Source organism: Acipenser ruthenus, chromosome 17, assembly GCF_902713425.1.
Source record: "Acipenser ruthenus chromosome 17, fAciRut3.2 maternal haplotype, whole genome shotgun sequence".
NCBI lineage: Eukaryota > Metazoa > Chordata > Actinopteri > Acipenseriformes > Acipenseridae > Acipenser > Acipenser ruthenus.
Genome location: NC_081205.1, coordinates 11,877,242 through 11,897,211, shown reverse-complemented (window position 1 = coordinate 11,897,211; position 19,970 = coordinate 11,877,242). Strand labels below are relative to the sequence as shown.

General features: G+C 39.9%; 1 protein-coding gene and 11 non-coding genes across 12 annotated transcripts; 1 reads left to right on the top strand and 11 right to left on the bottom strand.

Moving 5' to 3' along the window:
• Nucleotides 1–218: 218 nt before the first annotated feature.
• trnar-ucg (transfer RNA arginine (anticodon UCG)) lies at nucleotides 219–291 on the bottom strand. Its single transcript has one exon. It is a non-coding gene; the product is annotated as a tRNA-Arg (tRNA).
• A 684-nt stretch (nucleotides 292–975) lies between these two features.
• Nucleotides 976–1,048, bottom strand: trnar-ccu (transfer RNA arginine (anticodon CCU)). Its single transcript has one exon. It is a non-coding gene; the product is annotated as a tRNA-Arg (tRNA).
• Nucleotides 1,049–1,389: 341 nt separating this feature from the next.
• On the bottom strand, nucleotides 1,390–1,461 carry trnaq-cug (transfer RNA glutamine (anticodon CUG)). Its single transcript has one exon. It is a non-coding gene; the product is annotated as a tRNA-Gln (tRNA).
• A 1,693-nt stretch (nucleotides 1,462–3,154) lies between these two features.
• Nucleotides 3,155–3,227, bottom strand: trnar-ucg (transfer RNA arginine (anticodon UCG)). The gene has a single exon. It is a non-coding gene; the product is annotated as a tRNA-Arg (tRNA).
• Nucleotides 3,228–3,936: 709 nt separating this feature from the next.
• Nucleotides 3,937–4,009, bottom strand: trnar-ccu (transfer RNA arginine (anticodon CCU)). The gene has a single exon. It is a non-coding gene; the product is annotated as a tRNA-Arg (tRNA).
• A 336-nt stretch (nucleotides 4,010–4,345) lies between these two features.
• Nucleotides 4,346–4,417, bottom strand: trnaq-cug (transfer RNA glutamine (anticodon CUG)). The gene has a single exon. It is a non-coding gene; the product is annotated as a tRNA-Gln (tRNA).
• A 401-nt stretch (nucleotides 4,418–4,818) lies between these two features.
• Nucleotides 4,819–9,801, top strand: LOC117974095 (large ribosomal subunit protein mL62-like; the record flags this gene model as incomplete). Its single annotated transcript, XM_058989634.1, has 4 exons — nucleotides 4,819–4,870; nucleotides 5,049–5,131; nucleotides 9,148–9,317; nucleotides 9,651–9,801. Coding segments are annotated over 4 exons (390 nt in total), but the record flags the coding sequence as incomplete, so codon positions are not given.
• Nucleotides 6,119–6,191, bottom strand: trnar-ucg (transfer RNA arginine (anticodon UCG)). Its single transcript has one exon. It is a non-coding gene; the product is annotated as a tRNA-Arg (tRNA).
• On the bottom strand, nucleotides 6,954–7,026 carry trnar-ccu (transfer RNA arginine (anticodon CCU)). Its single transcript has one exon. It is a non-coding gene; the product is annotated as a tRNA-Arg (tRNA).
• trnaq-cug (transfer RNA glutamine (anticodon CUG)) lies at nucleotides 7,366–7,437 on the bottom strand. The gene has a single exon. It is a non-coding gene; the product is annotated as a tRNA-Gln (tRNA).
• A 1,140-nt stretch (nucleotides 9,802–10,941) lies between the features above and the next one.
• trnar-ucg (transfer RNA arginine (anticodon UCG)) lies at nucleotides 10,942–11,014 on the bottom strand. The gene has a single exon. It is a non-coding gene; the product is annotated as a tRNA-Arg (tRNA).
• Nucleotides 11,015–11,651: 637 nt separating this feature from the next.
• On the bottom strand, nucleotides 11,652–11,724 carry trnar-ccu (transfer RNA arginine (anticodon CCU)). Its single transcript has one exon. It is a non-coding gene; the product is annotated as a tRNA-Arg (tRNA).
• Between the last annotated feature and the right edge of the window lie 8,246 nt (nucleotides 11,725–19,970).

The window sequence follows — 19,970 nt, the reverse complement described above, 5'->3', positions numbered from 1 at the left end:
ACATATACTGGACTATACATTAGGTACATTTCTAACGAGATCACACTGATGTAGAACATATTTCTATATTTAAGTTAAATTATTTTCCTTACCACACTAAAGGAAAAAGAGTTTATATCACTTTTTAAAACGCAGAAACATGTACACTGACTTACATTGTATTATTTGATCTGAAATACAAGTTACACAATTAATAAATAAAATCTAAAATAAAAAACCGACCACGAAAGGACTCGAACCCTCAATCTTCTGATTCGAAGTCAGACGCCTTATCCATTAGGCCACGCGGTCTTTCACCGAAAGAGAGCGTTTTCGTAAATACTTTACTCTATAATTAGCGTAGTTTGTTCATAACGAAGCAAACAAATACAGCACTACCACAGTCCCAAAGAGGTACGGAATTAAAAAAGCAGCCAGTAGCCCCGCCCATACCCTAAAGCTATGTGCTTACCCAATTGGCGCTGCCTCTTGTCTGTTATTTTCCTATTGCTGAGTGATGCCCCGACCCTCGTACTCAGGGCACAAATGGAATTGACTGACGCTTCTGTGAAGTAATGGTTTTATAAACAATACATACCGGTATGTGATTGTTAATATGAAATATATATTAAAGCGGCTGAAATACAAACTGACAAAAAAAATCTAGCAGAGGATGGTTTCGATCCATCGACCTCTGGGTTATGGGCCCAGCACGCTTCCGCTGCGCCACTCTGCTTTTGCTCAGTTGTCAAATGTTTAATAAGATACTGTTAAATTAATTAATATAATGGACTACTATTTAATCATTAGCGGTTAACGTTACTTTAGGGTGGTAAGGTTAAATTGCCTTTACCAGACACCGTGTTTAAATGGTTACTGACGCTAACCATGTTGAAATATATGTTTATTTATTTTGATGAATAATACCTGAAGAGAGGGGAAACGTCTGGAAAGTTTATTATAAAACAGTCGTGTGAAAAAAAAACATACACGTTACACCCCTGATGGGACTCGAACCCACAATCCCTGGCTTAGGAGGCCAGTGCCTTATCCATTAGGCCACTGGGGCTCCTAAAGAAAAAGCCGTTCTTGCTCATATTTGTGTGCCAGACTATCGCTAAATACAGAATGGAAGGTAACCCAAAAAAAAAAAAAATTATTAACGCTTTACCTTTTTACCTGTACTGTACTCTGCAAGCTTTTTATGGTCACCTCGGATTTTTCAGTACAGGTTGCAAAAGCAGACAAAAGCAAATAAAAGTATTTCTGAGGGTTTTATACTTTAGATTTTATGGCTAAAAGGTGCCATCCCACAACTTTGCAGTGAATTTCTCAGCATTTATTATGATAGAAACGTCAGTTCGACGAAACACTTTTTAATAACTTAAGAATAATAATGCACTGAAACGAAGGTCCCACCGAGATTTGAACTCGGATCGCTGGATTCAGAGTCCAGAGTGCTAACCATTACACCATGGAACCCACGTTTACGCCTTGGCCACGTAACTGTAATAAATACATCTTTTTTTTTTTTTTTTTGTAAGCGTTTCTACTGCGATTGTTTTAATTAGCACTAATCTTGGACTACCTTACCCGGGTAACATTACACTGTCCAAGATTGGTTTTAATCGGGCTGTGAAAGCAGCCGAATATGTTTACAATGACTTGGATCCGGGAATCCAGAGCTTTAAAAACTGTAATAAGTCCAGACTAGTTTGGAAAAGCTTGTCTTCGTTCAGACTGTATCACAATCCCCCATCCTTCACTGCTATGACATAATAGTGTTGCATTGAATTACTACTTTTTATAAAGCATGTTATTGTGAAGCATGTTTACTGACGTGCACCTTTTGTTTTTGTGTAGATCGCCTCACCATTACCTACTGTCGAAGCAGTGGCCCTGGAGGCCAGAATGTTAATAAAGGTATGGAAATGGAAGTCTTTGTTAAAATATTCACAAGCATGTTTAATGTACAGGGTGATCAGGAGCACTGTTGTGGGGAAGCATTCTCCACAGAGTTAACTAGACAGGCAACAACATCACAGGTTACAGAGAGTCAGCTACTGTTGTGTTATAGTACATTTTTCGCATTTTGTTCTAGTAAACACACAAGCTGAAGTCCGGTTCCACATACAAACAGCTGATTGGATTCCTGAAGATGCGCGACAAAAGATTATTTCTCAGGTAACATCAATACTAAGATTACATATTCACTGGAGCTGACTGCTAATAACATTGAAGAAATGTGAAAGTTAACTAACAGCTGGTGTGTAAAGGGTAAATATTTTAACTTCTAACTGAAATGAAAGCTTAACAAAAAACACCTCTATGAATCTGTGCTATACGATGAAAACATGAATAAAATCAGACATTGGTCTAATTAGTTTGTTATAAGGCTATGATTTTGATGCAGTACTTTTTAGTTCGTTTTACTGGCAAGGTGCGGCAAAAAAACAAGAATTCACGGAAAGTTGTCCAAATGTAGGTTTAGCTACATCAACATACACAAGAGCTTTTAAATAGTACACCAGAACCAATAATATAAAGACTTGCTTTTGACTGCTGGCAAGTTTAAATGTTACTTTAGAGTACAAAACTTTACCGTCCAGACTTCAGACTCCGACATCATTTCTGGTCAGAGTCGAGGGTCTCAGTGCGACAAATGTTTGAAATTCTCCCTTTCGGGTTCCCTGTTGGTTGAGAGGACGGATGTACCAACGATGTCGCTTTTAAAACCTCTTGATAAGAGGTACAAACTCAGCACATTTACTTTAAATGTAAATGTATCCAATTTTGCGAATGCAATCTGTATTTAAAGTGTGAACAACAGCTGTGACCACTTTGCGCAGTCAAAAGTGCTGCGACACGACGCGTCCCGTACAGCAAATAGTGAAGCTGCACAGCTTGTAGTTGATTCATCTGCGATAGAAGGAATCTACGTAAGGAATTGATCATTTGACATATACTGGACTATACATTAGGTACATTTCTAACGAGATCACACTGATGTAGAACATATTTCTATATTTAAGTTAAATTATTTTCCTTACCACACTAAAGGAAAAGAGCCTATATCACTTTTTAAAACGCGGAAACATGTACACTGACTTACATTGTATTATTTGATCTGAAATACAAGTTACACAATTAATAAATAAAATCTAAAATAATAACACGACCACAAAGGGACTCGAACCCTCAATCTTCTGATTCGAAGTCAGACGCCTTATCCATTAGGCCAAGCGGTCTTTCACCAAAAGTGAGCGTTTACGTAAATACTTTAATCTATAATTAGCATAGTTTGTACTACAGTATCAACGAAATATTTTTTCATAACAAAGCAAACAAGTACAGAACTACCACAGTCCCAAAGAGGTACGGTATTAAAAAAGCAGCCAGTAGCCCCGCCCATACCCTAAAGCTATGTGCTTACCCAATTGGCGCTGCCTCTTGTCTGTTATTTTCCTATTGCTGAGTGATGCCCCGCCCCTCGTACTCAGGGCACAAATGGAACTGACTGACGCTTCTGTGAAGTAAAGGTTTTATAAACAATACATACCGGTATGTGATTGTTAATATGAAATATATATAAAAGCGGCTGAAATACAAACTGACAAAATAAATCTAGCAGAGGATGGTTTCGATCCATCGACCTCTGGGTTATGGGCCCAGCACGCTTCCGCTGCGCCACTCTGCTTTTGCTCAGTTGTCAAATGTTTAATAAGATACTGTTAAATTAATTAATATAATGGACTACTATTTAATCATAGCGGTTAACGTTACTTTAGGGTGGTAAGGTTAAATTGCCTTTACCAGACACCGTGTTTAAATGGTTACTGACGCTAACCATGTTGAAATATATGTTTATTTATTTTGATGAATAATAGCTGAAGAGAGGGGAAACGTCTGGAAAGTTTATTATAAAACAGTCGTGAGAAAAAAAAAACATACACGTTACACCCCAGATGGGACTCGAACCCACAATCCCTGGCTTAGGAGGCCAGTGCCTTATCCATTAGGCCACTGGGGCTCCTAAAGAAAACGCCGTTCTTGCTCATATTTGTGTGCCTGACTATCGCTAAATACAGAATGGAAGGTAACCCAAAAAAAAATTATTAACGCTTTACCTTTTTACCTGTACTGTACTCTGCAAGCTTTTTACGGTCACCTCGGATTTTTCAGTACAGGTTGCAAAAGCAGACAAAAGCAAATAAAAGTATTTCTAAGGGTTTTATACTTTAGATTTTATGGCTAAAAGGTGCCATCCCACAACTTTGCAGTGAATTTCTCAGCATTTATTATGATAGAAACGTCAGTTCGACGAAACACTTTTTAATTACTTAAGAATAATAATGCACTAAAACGAAGGTCCCACCGAGATTTGAACTCGGATCGCTGAATTCAGAGTCCAGAGTGCTAACCATTACACCATGGAACCCATATTTATGCCTTGGCCACGTAACTGTAATAAATACATCATTTTATTATTCGCTTTTTTTTGTGTGTGTAAGCGTTTCTACTGCGATTGTTTTAATTAGCACTAATCTTGGACTACCTTACCCAGGGTAACATTACACAGTCCAAGATTGGTTTTAATCGGGCTGTGAAAGCAGCCGAATATGTTTACAATGAATTGGATCCGGGAATCCAGAGCTTTAAAAACTGTAATAAGTCCAGACTAGTTTGGAAAAGCTTGTCTTCGTTCAGACTGTATCACAATCCCCCATCCTTCACTGCTATGACATAATAGTGTTGCATTGAATTACTACTTTTTATAAAGCATGTTATTGTGAAGCATGTTTACTGACGTGCACCTTTTGTTTTTGTGTAGATCGCCTCACCATTACCTACTGTCGAAGCAGTGGCCCTGGAGGCCAGAATGTTAATAAAGGTATGGAAATGGAAGTCTTTGTTAAAATATTCACAAGCATGTTTAATGTACAGGGTGATCAGGAGCACTGTTGTGGGGAAGCATTCTCCACAGAGTTAACTAGACAGGCAACAACATCACAGGTTATAGAGAGTCAGCTACTGTTGTGTTATAGTACATTTTTCACATTTTGTTCTAGTAAACACACAAGCTGAAGTCCGGTTCCACATACAAACAGCTGATTGGATTCCTGAAGATGTGCGACAAAAGATTATTTCTCAGGTAACATCAATACTAAGATTACATATTCACTGGAGCTGACTGCTAATAACATTGAAGAAATGTGAAAGTTAACTAACAGCTGGTGTGTAAAGGGTACATATTTTAACTTCTAACTGAAATGAAAGCTTAACAAAAAACACCTCTATGAATCTGTGCTATACGATGAAAACATGAATAAAATCAGACATTGGTCTAATTAGTTTGTTATAAGGCTATGATTTTGATGCAGTACTTTTTAGTTCGTTTTACTGGCAAGGTGCGGCAAAAAAACAAGAATTCACGGAAAGTTGTCCAAATGTAGGTTTAGCTACATCAACATACACATGAGCTTTTAAATAGTACACCAGAACCAATAATATAAAGACTTGCTTTTGACTGCTGGCAAGTTTAAATGTTACTTTAGAGTACAAAACTTTACCGTACAGACTTGAGACTCCGACATCATTTCTGGTCAGAGTCGAGGGTCTCAGTGCGACAAATGTTTGAAATTCTCCCTTTCGGGTTTCCCTGTTGGTTGAGAAGACGGATGTACCAACGATGTCGCTTTTAAAACCTCTTGATAAGAGGTACAAACTCAGCACATTTACTTTAAATGTATCCAATTTTGCGAATGCAATCTGTATTTAAAGTGTGAACAACAGCTGTGACCACTTTGCGCAGTCAAAAGTGCTGCGACACGACGCGTCCCGTACAGCAAATAGTGAAGCTGCACAGCTTGTAGTTGATTCATCTGCGATAGAAGAAATCTACGTAAGGAATTGATCATTTGACATATACTGGACTATACATTAGGTACATTTCTAACGAGATCACACTGATGTAGAACATATTTCTATATTTAAGTTAAATTATTTTCCTTACCACACTAAAGGAAAAAGAGTTTATATCACTTTTTAAAACGCAGAAACATGTACACTGACTTACATTGTATTATTTGATCTGAAATACAAGTTACACAATTAATAAATAAAATCTAAAATAAAAAACCGACCACGAAGGGACTCGAACCCTCAATCTTCTGATTCGAAGTCAGACGCCTTATCCATTAGGCCACGCGGTCTTTCACCGAAAGAGAGCGTTTACGTAAATACTTTACTCTATAATTAGCGTAGTTTGTTCATAACGAAGCAAACAAATACAGCACTACCACAGTCCCAAAGAGGTACGGAATTAAAAAAGCAGCCAGTAGCCCCGCCCATACCCTAAAGCTATGTGCTTACCCAATTGGCGCTGCCTCTTGTCTGTTATTTTCCTATTGCTGAGTGATGCCCCGCCCCTCGTACTCAGGGCACAAATGGAATTGACTGACGCTTCTGTGAAGTAATGGTTTTATAAACAATAGATACCGGTATGTGATTGTTAATATGATATATATATATATATATATATATATATATATATATATATATATATATATATATATATATATATATACTTGTATATTGGTATTAAATGTAAAAGCGGCTGAAATATAAACTGACAAAAAAATCTAGCAGAGGATGGTTTCGATCCATCGACCTCTGGGTTATGGGCCCAGCACGCTTCCGCTGCGCCACTCTGCTTTTGCTCAGTTGTCAAATGTTTAATAAGATACTGTTAAATTAATTAATATAATGGACTACTATTTAATCATTAGCGGTTAACGTTACTTTAGGGTGGTAAGGTTAAATTGCCTTTACCAGACACCGTGTTTAAATGGTTACTGACGCTAACCATGTTGAAATATATGTTTATTTATTTTGATGAATAATAGCTGAAGAGAGGGGAAACGTCTGGAAAGTTTATTATAAAACAGTCGTGTGAAAAAAAAACATACACGTTACACCCCAGATGGGACTCGAACCCACAATCCCTGGCTTAGGAGGCCAGTGCCTTATCCATTAGGCCACTGGGGCTCCTAAAGAAAATGCCGTTCTTGCTCATATTTGTGTGCCAGACTATCGCTAAATACAGAATGGAAGGGAACCCAAAAAAAAAAATTATTAACGCTTTACCTTTTTACCTGTACTGTACTTTGCAAGCTTTTTACGGTCACCTCGGATTTTTCAGTAGAGGTTGCAAAAGCAGACAAAAGCAAATAAAAGTATTTCTGAGGGTTTTATACTTTAGATTTTATGGCTAAAAGGTGCCATCCCACAACTTTGCAGTGAATTTAAGAGTATTTAACGAACTGAGAAACGTCAGTTCGACGAAACACTTTTTAATAACTTAAGAATAATAATGCACTAAAACGAAGGTCCCACCGAGATTTGAACTCGGATCGCTGGATTCAGAGTCCAGAGTGCTAACCATTACACCATGGAACCCATATTTACGCCTTGGCCACGTAACTGTAATAAATGCATCATTTTATTTTTTTTTATTTATTTTTTTTGTAAGCGTTTCTACTGCGATTGTTTTAATTAGCACTAATCTTGGACTACCTTACCCAGGGTAACATTACGCAGTCCAAGATTGGTTTTAATCGGGCTGTGAAAGCAGCCGAATATGTTTACAATGACTTGGATCCGGGAATCCAGAGCTTTAAAAACTGTAATAAGTCCAGACTAGTTTGGAAAAGCTTGTCTTCGTTCAGACTGTATCACAATCCCCCATCCTTCACTGCTATGACATAATAGTGTTGCATTGAATTACTACTTTTTATAAAGCATGTTATTGTGAAGCATGTTTACTGACGTGCACCTTTTGTTTTTGTGTAGATCTCCTCACCATTACCTACTGTCGAAGCAGTGGCCCTTGAGGCCAGAATGTTAATAAAGGTATGGAAATGGAAGTCTTTGTTAAAATATTCACAAGCATGTTTAATGTATAGGGTGATCAGGAGCACTGTTGTGGGGAAGCATTCTCCACAGAGTTAACTAGACAGGCAACAACATCACAGGTTACAGAGAGTCAGCTACTGTTGTGTTATAGTACATTTTTCGCATTTTGTTCTAGTAAACACACAAGCTGAAGTCCGGTTCCACATACAAACAGCTGATTGGATTCCTGAAGATGCGCGACAAAAGATTATTTCTCAGGTAACATCAATACTAAGATTACATATTCACTGGAGCTGACTGCTAATAACATTGAAGAAATGTGAAAGTTAACTAACAGCTGGTGTGTAAAGGGTAAATATTTTAACTTCTAACTGAAATGAAAGCTTAACAAAAAACACCTCTATGAATCTGTGCTATACGATGAAAACATGAATAAAATCAGACATTGGTCGAATTAGTTTGTTATAAGGCTATGATTTTGATGCAGTACTTTTTAGTTCGTTTTACTGGCAAGGTGCGGCAAAAAAACAAGAATTCACGGAAAGTTGTCCAAATGTAGGTTTAGCTACATCAACATACACAAGAGCTTTTAAATAGTACACCAGAACCAATAATATAAAGACTTGCTTTTGACTGCTGGCAAGTTTAAATGTTACTTTAGAGTGAACCAGGATTTCGAGTTTTCCAAGATTCGGAAATAGAATGTTGTAAAAAGAGCCTCTAAGTTGGAAAACTTCTGTTCTCCGATGCATTGTTGTTCTTTCTTTACAGAAAACAGCTCTCACAATTGTTTTTCTTTTAGCTGTCACCCATTTACATACTTGCTCGCTCAGTTATCTCATTCGCTGACCTACACAGATTAGTATTTTCAGTACATTTTTTAACGGAAATAAAGGAAGCGCCTCATCAAATGTGTTTCACATCTATTTTCAGGCGTCCAAGACTACATTCAAATTCACGATTTTCAGGATTTCCATGACCTTTGTGACAAAATCGTAGCCTTAGTTTTACTTACAAAAAAATACCACGAATTGCATACATCAGGGGATAGCAGCGTGACATAGTACACAGCTGCGTGACACTGGGACATTTACAAAATTGAGGAGGTGTGTATACTTTTTTTTTTAAGTAAATAAATATCAGGGACTTTAATATGTTCTACTGTTTTGAGCACTACATGTAATAGGTCAGGCCTCAGAACTGGCTGTTAAAACCCTGTTAGTTATGTTTTTATTGATTTATTTTGCATCTCAGCATACAAACCGAATAAACAGAAGTGGGGAGCTGATCGTCACCTCGGAAGTGAGCCGGTACCAGATGCGCAATCTGTCTGACTGTTTGCAGAAGATCCGAGACATGATCGCTGCTGCCAGCGTGAAACACAGGCAGCCTTCCCAAGAAGACGTGGCTCTCCGACGCTACAGGTAATCTTCCTGTGACACCAGGATCTGATCAGGGCTGCCAAGAGCTCATTTAAAACTGGGAGCATTACCTTGTACCACGACACAGCAATGCACTAGCCCTCAATTATACTATTTCAGATGCTGATCCTTCCCGTAGCAAACAATCTAACCGCACTCTGCTCTAAGATGGTTGTGATATTGGCGTCACTTCTTGGATTTTGGATGATAACAGATATTAGCTTCATGCTCATTTTCCCATATCCAGTTGTCTTCATGTTTACAAACTATTTGATCAGAGATGCCGTAACCTTACAATTTGCCTCCAGAGCAAATTAACATTGTTTCTCTTTTCAGGATAGACAAAATGAACCGAGAACGCCTGCAGCAAAAGAAAATGCACACTGCAGTGAAGCGAAGCCGACGCGAGGAGTTTGATTGAAGGTGATGCCAGGATATGAAGGCTGGCTGCATTGAAGCAATCTGTAAAGAATAAATGAATGACTTGTACAAAGTGTTGTTTGCTCCTCGTTTATTTTAATTTGTCGGCTGGTTTTGCTGGGTTGGGTAATTGGAAGTTATGAATAGTTTTCTAAATAGTTACTCGGATGTACCACATGTGTAAGAGTTGATCAGTTGAAAGAGGCATGATCAGTATGACTCTAAAATACTGGCTGGCACAGTGGACTGTAAATTAACATCTTAAAATACATCTGCACATTGCTGTGTGTTTACAATGGTTGTGGTGTTGGAAAGTTAGGTTACTTGTTTGCTGAGCAGTGTCAAAGTAGCCTCCTGACATGGTAATGGTAAACTGAGTGCGTGTTTCACATTTTTTTAATGCGTACAAAAGGCAGATAAGCAGCTTCTCTGGACCGCTGGTTTTTGTTCTCAAAGGGATTTATTTTAGCAAAGGGAAATTGGAAGTGTACACTAAACCTCAACCACGCCTTCACCAATACCTAAGATTACCATATAACTCCATGTGCAGCGGGACAGTTCAGGCTTTTCACCTCGCACCCACTGCAATCTGCTCCCTGTCTCGAGTATCTGTCGCAGCAGGACTACACTTACTAGAAAACGTTGGGATGTGAGGTCAAAAGCCTCAAGTTTTGACAATTTAACAACAAAAAAGCTGTCGTGCTTGCAATTATGACAGCGCAATAACTTTTAAAACAAGTAAGAACTTAATAGAAAAGAAAATGTCAATGTATGTTGAGATATGTTTATGTAGTTATTTTCTGTTAAATATTCCGTTTTATATATCTGGAATGTTCTCCCAAATACAAACTGCTGTTTGTTTAAAACATCCCCACAATTATGTCAATAAATCAATCAGTACACAAACTGGATGCATTTAAGGTGGCAAATAAATGGCTTCACAGATTTACACTAATTTTGAATTAATCTACGTAAGGAATTGATCATTTGACATATACTGGACTATACATTAGGTACATTTCTAACGGGATCACACTGATGTAGAACATATTTCTATATTTAAGTTAAATTATTTTCCTTACCACACTAAAGGAAAAGAGCCTATATCACTTTTTAAAACGCAGAAACATGTACACTGATTTACATTGCATTATTTGATCTGAACTACAAGTTACACAATTAATAAATAAAATCTAAAATAAAAAAACGACCACGAAGGGACTCGAACCCTCAATCTTCTGATTCGAAGTCAGACGCCTTATCCATTAGGCCACGCGGTCTATTTTTTCATAATATAGCAAACAAGTACAGCACTACCACAGTCCTAAAGAGGTACGGAATTAAAAAAGCAGCCAGTAGCCCCGCCCATACCCTAAAGCTATGTGCTTACCCAATTGGCGCTGCCTCTTGTCTGTTATTTTCCTATTGCTGAGTGATGCCCCGCCCCTCGTACTCAGGGCACAAATGGAATTGACTGACGCTTCTGTGAAGTAATGGTTTTATAAACAATACATACCGGTATGTGATTGTTAATATGAAATATATATAAAAGCGGCTGAAATATAAACTGACAAAAAAATCTAGCAGAGGATGGTTTCGATCCATCGACCTCTGGGTTATGGGCCCAGCACGCTTCCGCTGCGCCACTCTGCTTTTGCGCATGAATTAAATGTTTAATAAGATACTGTTAAATTAATTAATATAATGGACTATTTGTTACTATTTAATCATTGCGGTTAACGTTACTTTAGGGTGGTAAAGTTAAATTACCTTTACCAGACACCGTGTTTAAATGGTTACTGACGCTAACCATGTTGAAATATATGTTTATTCATTTTTATGAATAATAGCTGAAGAGAGGGGAAACGTCTGGAAAGTTTATTATAAAACAGTCATGAGAAAAAAACATACATGTTACACCCCAGATGGGACTCGAACCCACAATCCCTGGCTTAGGAGGCCAGTGCCTTATCCATTAGGCCACTGGGGCTCCTAAAGAAAATGCCGTTCTTGCTCATATTAGTGTGCCTGACTATCGCTAAATACAGAATGAAAGGTAACCCCCCCAAAAAAATTATTAACGCTTTACCTTTTTACCTGTATTGTACTCTGCAAGCTTTTTACGGTCACCTCGGATTTTTCAGTACAGGTTGCGAAAGCAGACAAAAGCAAATAAAAGTATTTCTGAGGGTTTTATACTTTAGGTTTTATGGCTAAAAGGTGCCATCCCACAACTTTGCAGTGAATTTCTCAGCATTTATTATGATAGAAACGTCAGATCGATGAAACACTTTTTAATAACTTAAAAATAATAACACTATGTAACACAATTTTTGTTCCTGGGTAGTAAGTGTTATTTCCTAATTGCTTATCCCTCAAAAGTATATAAAATTGCTATTATTCTCCACAAACTTTGCTTTTGTGACCAGGACAGTGATATTTTGAAATGTACCTATTTCCAATGAGAAAACGGGCGAATTTGTGTCTTTTCGTTCACATAAAGTCAGAAAAAAACAACATATGAATCCAAATTAACATGTATTTATACTAAAGTAATACAAAAATGACTACAAAAGATTTAGAAGCGAGTAGTTTTTCGAGATTTACGATTATACTGTAAATCACTTTCACGAATCAGCCCCCAAATGTTGTCTCCCATCATGTTCTCGTAATATTGTCCTTGGTAGTGGCGTTCAAAGTCCAGTATATCCTGGTGGAAGCGCTCGCCTTGCTCCTCCGAGTACACTCCCATGTTCTCCTTGAATTTATCAAGATGAGCATCAAGGATATGGACTTTGAGGGACATCCTACAGCCCATTGTGCCGTAGTTCTTCACCAGAGTCTCAACCAGCTCCACATAGTTTTCGGCCTTGTGATTGCCCAGGAAGCCCCGAACCACTGCGACAAAGCTGTTCCAAGCCGCTTTCTCCTTACTAGTGAGCTTCTTGGGGAATTCATTGCACTCCAGGATCTTCTTTATCTGTGGTCCGACGAAGACACTGGCTTTGACTATTGCCTCAGACAGCTTAGGGAAGAAGTCTTGAAGGTACTTGAAGGCTGCTGACTCCTTATCTAGAGCTCTGACAAATTGTTTCATAAGGCCCAATTTGATGTGCATTGGTGGCATCAGCACCTTCCGGGGGTCCGCCAGTGGCTCCCACTTGACATTGTTCCTCGCCACAGAGAACTCGGTCCGCTGTGGCCAGTCCCGCCTGTGGTAGTGCGCCTTGGTGTCCCTGCTGTCCCAAAGGCAAAGATAGCAGGGAAACTTGGTAAAACCGCCTTGGAGACCCATCAGGAATGCCACCATTTTGAAGTCTCCTATGACCTTGATGCCATCTCAGAAAAATGCAGATATGTATCCACTTAGGCAGCTGGAACTAAACTGAACTGGTGGGCTTAAGGCCCCTGTAAGTTCTAGAAAGTTCTAGAAGTTACTCCAAATTTACTCAGCACTGAATCTATCTGGAATGTTCTGGAAAATAGGTAAATTTCAAAATATCACTATCCTGGTCAGAAAAACAAAGTTTGTGGGGAATAATAGCCATTTTCTATACTTTTGAGGCATAAGCAATTAGGAAATAACATTTACTACCCAGGAACCAAAAAAAAAAAAAAAATTGTTACACGGTGTAATGCTAAAACGAAGGTCCCACCGAGATTTGAATTCGGATCGCTGAATTCAAACTTCAGAGCACTAACCGTTACACCATCGAACCCATATTTATGCATTGGCCACTTAACTGTAATAAATACATCATTTTATTATTATTCTATTTTTTTGTAAGCGTTTCTACTGCGATTGTTTTAATTAGCACTAATCTTGGACTACCTTACCCAGGGTAACATTACACAGTCCAAGATTGGTTTTAATCGGGCTGTGAAAGCAGCCGAATATGTTTACAATGACTTGGATCCGGGAATCCAGAGCTTTAAAAACTGTAATAAGTCCAGACTAGTTTGGAAAAGCTTGTCTTCGTTCAGACGGTATCACAATCCCCCATCCTTCACTGCTATGACATAATAGTGATGCATTGAATTGCTACTTTTTATAAAGCATGTTATTGTGAAGCATGTTTACTGACGTGCACCTTTTGTTTTTGTGTAGATCGCCTCACCATTACCTACTGTCGAAGCAGTGGCCCTGGAGGCCAGAATGTTAATAAAGGTATGGAAATGGAAGTCTTTGTTCAAATATTCACAAGCATGTTTCAGTAGTTCGGGACAAACACCAATCACAAAATGTTTTAGTACAAATATTTATTGTAGAGAATGCGGAGTATGCGATTTAACAGAAGTATGCTGTATATACACATTAATTTGGCATCAAACCTAACTTGGTTTGAGGGTTCGCTGCCTGACCAACTGGACGAGGCTGAGACCCCCATTTGATAAAACATAAAAACTGTTATTAGGAAAGGTGGAGATGGGGAGGTGGTGGGTTACGATGAAATAAAAACGCAACTGAGAGATAAGTGAAGAGGGTATTTATAGTGCTAACAATTTAAATTAGCTAATGTGTAAATTGAATGATTAAATTTGGTGATGTGGAGATTGGTGTCTGACCCTCCTCCCGAACTTTAATTATAAATTTTATTTCAGTAGTTCGGGACAAACACCAATCACAAAATGTTTTAGTACAAATATTTATTGTAGAGAATGCGGAGTATGCGATTTAACAGAAAAGTATGCTGTATATACACATTCATTTGGCATCAAACCTAACTTGGTTTGAGGGTTCGCTGCCTGGCCAACTGGACGAGGCTGAGACCCCCAAAAAGAACAAGCCGGTCTCAATGCCACAGTTAGAATTGAATATAGCCCACTTGAAGGTTTAGCCAACCTTTAACAAATGATCATCAGCACGCAGGAGAGGAAAACAAAACCCATTTTTGGGAAATAAACCTCTGGGAATCCATGGCTGATTCGATTGCCCTTCCTCCAGGCAGGTTACTAACACTTAAGAGCACATTTCTGTAAAAGCATTTTTAGGCTCCATAATATTTGTTATAATATAAACTTGGTAAGCACTGGAGGATCAACGACCTAACCGTTTGATAAGAGAGTCTGGAACTCAGTGGGAAAAAGCTGCTACGATTCTGAAGGAAGGACCGGAAAACTGCTCAGCTGCGAATCCGGACCTGGAAATAAATCAGGTGAAAGAAGAACAAATGTTGGGTGACGATTGTTCAGTTTTCGTTAATAAACAGCGGGCCTGAGGGTGATGCGCCCTGAGAAAGATGGAGATGGACAAGAGAGAAAGGGGTCATATGGGCCAACATGGGAGTTTAATTTATAAACAAAATTGAAAAGCTTTCTCTAATCTTCCTGGTCCGTTTTACTTCTTTTGAGCAGGAAGGAAAGGGTATCAGATGAGGGGATTGCTAGGTCAGAGATTAAGGGGTGAATCTGGGGGTTGAATTTGAGAGCGATGTAGACTCCCAGCACCTATGGGAACCCAAGAAGGCTAAGAGAAAGAGCTGTAAGGTTTTATCTAAAACAGGCAGGAGTAGCTGGAGCAGATGAGAGGCACCAAGAGAGTACGTTGATGGCAATAGGTAGGCAAGCAGGAGGAGAAAGAGATTCTGATAGTTGAAGCCCTTTCAGGATTAGTGAAATTTGTGAGTTGCAGAGTGTAGAGCTGGGACAGTGAAATTGAGTTGAGTTTGTAGAAAAACTTTATGCTGGAAATTCAAATCTTATAGCTCTGTTCTTAAGGGACATAAAACAGGATGACACTACGGGCACTGAAAATGATGGAAAGGAATGTTGAATGCAAAGTGAAATTTTAAAGCAATTCCAGGATGACCGGTACATTTGCAGTGAGCGGGGAGTGATGCTGAGAAGAGTTGTTTCTTGAGCCTGCAGAAATCAGGGAATGCAGCAGGTGGCTCACATGAATGTCAGGTCTGAAAAATGAGGAATCTGAGTTTGCAGGAGGTCGTCTTCGGAAGCCAATGCTCTGAATCTCTGCGTTTGGAAACAAGAAAGAGAATCAATTATATTCAGGTGGCCGAGAATGTGTTGAGCTCTGAAAATGAACTGATGAGTAACAGATAAACAGGTAATCCTTCTGAATATTCTCATTATATGGTGGGAGAATGAACGATCTTGTTAAAGATTTAGACTGAAGGTGAATTGTGAGTGGAGAAGAATGGATTTTGAGCCCAGGAAGACCCCCAAAAGGAGTGCGGCTACAGCAAATGGACACACTTTGCGCAATGACGAGGAGTGATCGGTTATAGGAATAATGCTGAATTCGTTGGGCCATGGAGCAGAAAACCAATTTTCCCTTGTAGTATCCTCCAAAGCCAAGAGAGGGAGCTGCATCTTTGAACGGCTGAATGTCTTTGTGCAGCAGGAGACAGTTGTCGTAAAAGAAAGTACTGCCATTCCTTTCTTTTAGTAGGAGCACCCACAGGCGGAGTTCCTTGCGAAAAAAAAAAAAAGAAACCAAACCATAAGTATGACATCATTGAGGGAATCGACAGAAAGGATCAAATAGAGAGAAGGTAGGAGATAAAAGCTCTGCCTCGAGGATTTATCCTCATTGCATACAAATTGCAAAGCATATGACATGGTTTATTTAAATTTCGAGAAAGCTTTTGACAAAGTCCCACATAAAAGATTAATTTCTCATATTGAACGCAGTAGGGATTCAATGAAATGCATGCACGTGGATTAGGGAGTAGTTAACATGTAGAAAACAGAAGGCCTTCAGAGTATGCAGTATTGCGGCCCTAACTGATATTCAAAGAAATGGGAATGGTTTTGAAAGTGTTTGAATAAACTGCCGGTAAGCTGAAAGAAGAAAAGCATCTCACAGAGAAGAGACCACTATGGGGTCGTGCTGGACACCCATGGCGGCCGGGGAGGTCACTGCAGGGGCCTGCTGAATGCCTGCAGTGAGGGGAGGGTAACCTAAAAGGTTACATTTGGAAGACCGCGGAGGTAAGGAATAGAAGGGGGCAGTGGGGCCCTGTTGAAGCTCGCAGCTGGTAGAAAACCGTTTGACAGAGAAGGGAGCACTATGGGGGCCTGCTGGACGCCCATAGTGGCCAGCGAGGTCACTGCAGGGGCCTGCAGTGATGGGGGGTGGGGAATGCGGGAGCAGCCGCACCCAACTGTAATTACTGATTAGAGAAGACATCAAAAATAGAGCAATGTAACCAGTGGTGTATTACAGGGATCAGTATTAGGTCCTCTGCTATTCCTAATCTACATAATGATTTAGATTATGGCATAGTAAGCAGACTTGTTAAATTTGCACACAACACAAAAATAGGTGGAGTGGCAAACACTGTTGCAGCAGCGAAGGTCATTCAAAATGATCTAGACAGCATTCAGAACTGAGCAAGCACATGGCAAATGACATTTAATAGAGAAGTGTAAAGTACTGCACACAGGCAAGAAAAATGTGCATTATAAATATCATATGGAAGATACTGAAATTGAAGGAATCTTTGAAAATGACCTAGGAGTTTATGTTGACTCAGATATGCCTTCATCTAGACAATGTGGGGAAGCTGTAAAAAGGCCAACAAGATGCTCGGATATATTGTGAAAAGTTTTGAATTTAAAATCAAGGGAAGTAATGTTAAAAATGTACAATGCATTAGTAAGACCTCACCTAGAATACTGTGTTCAGTTCTGGACACTTCATTAAAATAAAAAGGATATTGCTGCTCCAGAAAGAGTGCAAAGAACAGCGACCAGAACTGTCCCGGATTTAAAACACATGTCGTATGCAGACAGGCCAAAAGAAAAGAAGCTATTCAGACTTGAACAAAGACTACGCGGTGATCTGATTCAAGCTTTCAAAATCCTAAAAGGCATTGACAACGTCAACCCAGGAGACTTTTTGAACCAGGACCAGGGGTCACAAATGGAAATTAGATAAAGGGGCATTCAGAACAGAAAATAGGAGGCACTTTTTTACATAGAAAATTGTGAGGGTCTGGAACCACCTTAGTAATGTTGAAGCCGACACCCTGGGATCCTTCTTGATGATACTCTGAGATCAATAAGCTACTAACAACCAAACGAGCAAGATGGGCTGTATGGCATCCTCTTGTTTGCAAATCCTCCCATGCTCCCATGTAGTTTAAATGGCCTAGGAGGGACAGAAGATTGAGTTTAGTTGGGGGGGGGGGGGGGGGGGGGGGGGGGGGGGGACAGAAAAGTGGAAATATAAAAAATACAATCCCCTGAGGACAGGCTCAATGGGCATGATTTTAAATGTGTTTGATATATTGGCTTTAGCCAGTCATGCGTTTTTCCCAGCAATTTTGATTAAGAATATGGCGTGGTCGATTTCCATATTGCAGGGAGCAATCTTCGTGAGGGACTGTTGATGCTGGATGTGATGGAGTTACGGTGAGCGGAAATGAAGGAAGTTACAGGCAGAATAGCACAGGTTCCTTCAATGAAGTTATTACAAATCTGGCAAAACAATCTCTGGATACAAATGCTCAAAACTGCCGATGAGCAGTGAGGGAAGGGAACCAGAAAGGTTAGGGAACCTGCAGTGAGGGAAGTGAACCAGAAAGGTTATAGTTAGAGGTGAAGGGAGCACTATGGGGGCCTGCTGGATGCCCATAGTGGCCAAAGAGGTCATTGCAGGGGCCTGCTGGACGCCTGCAGTGAGGGAGGGGAACCAGAAAGGTTATAGTTAGAGGTGAAGGGAGCACTATGGGGGCCTGCTGGACGCCCATAGTGGCCAAAGAGATCACTGCAGGGGCCTGCTGGACGCCTGCAGTGATGAGGGGGTGTAACCAGAAAGGTTACAGATGCATATTATACAACAGTGGCGGGTGTCGAAACCCCCAGGATAGATCGCGGGAGCAGCCGCTCCTAACTGTAAAAACAATCTCTAGAAACAAATGCTCAAAACTGCTGAAGCGCAGAAAGAAAAGCATTTCACAGAGAAAGGATCACTATGAGGGCCTGCTGGACGCCCATAGTGGCCAAAGAGGTCACTGCAGGGGCCTGCTGGACGCCTGCAGTGAGGGGAGGTAACCTGAAAGGTTATAGTTGGAGCCAGAATGCTCAGGAACTGCTAAATGAGCCTTTGATTGACAGGTGCGATGGTCCTGCTTTCGGATTTTTCCGGTAGTAGAAGCGCTTCGTGGAGATGCAGTCGGTGCGGGCGAGGTGTTTCAAGTCCGCTTATAATACGCGGAAATTGGGCTAGCTTCTTGAGTCGCGGGTTGGAATTTGTAAAACACCCATACTGACATGGGTTGGGCTTGTTTTGTCGTTACACTTGGCAACACTGGGTAAAGCAACGATCAGTGCTGACGTCATAGCGCCTGCGACGGGAAGGATGAAATAAAGTAAACAAATTCTCCTTACGTGCTGTAGATTTGAATGGGATGTTGTTGCTACGAAGATAAAGCTGGATCCGGGAGATCGTCCAGTCTCTGATTTCAGGAGTTGCGGAGGAACAGTGGCCAGGCGGGAGCCACAGCAGACAGGAGAAGCTGACATCTGGGCAGAGAAGTTTGGAGTGGTAATACCGCCGACCAAAGTTGTGGTGGAGTTGGCCCGGGAAGGGCTGGTTGAACTGGTTGCGTGGATCTCGGCTCCGGGGAAACAGCAAACAGATCGTCATCCGTCGAAACGGAATAATCCAGAATGCAGACCATGATGCGTGCATGTACGATGAAATCAAAACGCAACTGAGAGATAAGTGAAGAGGGTATTTATAGTGCTAACAATTTAAATTAGCTAATGTGTAAATTGAATGATTCAATTTGGTGATGCGGAGATTGGTGTCTGACCCTCCTCCCGAACTTTAATTATAAATTTCATTTAATGTACAGGGTGATCAGGAGCACTGTTGTGGGGAAGTATTCTCCACAGAGTTAACTAGACAGGCAACAACATCACAGGTTATAGAGAGTCAGCTACTTTTGTGTTATAGTACATTTTTCACATTTTGTTCTAGTAAACACACAAGCTGAAGTCCGGTTCCACATACAAACAGCTGATTGGATTCCTGAAGATGTGCGACAAAAGATTATTTCTCAGGTAACATCAATACTAAGATTACATATTCACTTGAGCTGACTGCTAATAACATTGAAGAAATGTGAAAGTTAACTAACAGCTGGTGTGTAAAGGGTAAATATTTTAACTTGTAACTGAAATGAAAGCTTAACAAAAAACACCTCTATGAATCTGTGCTATACGATGAAAACATGAATAAAGTCAGACATTGGTCTAATTAGTTTG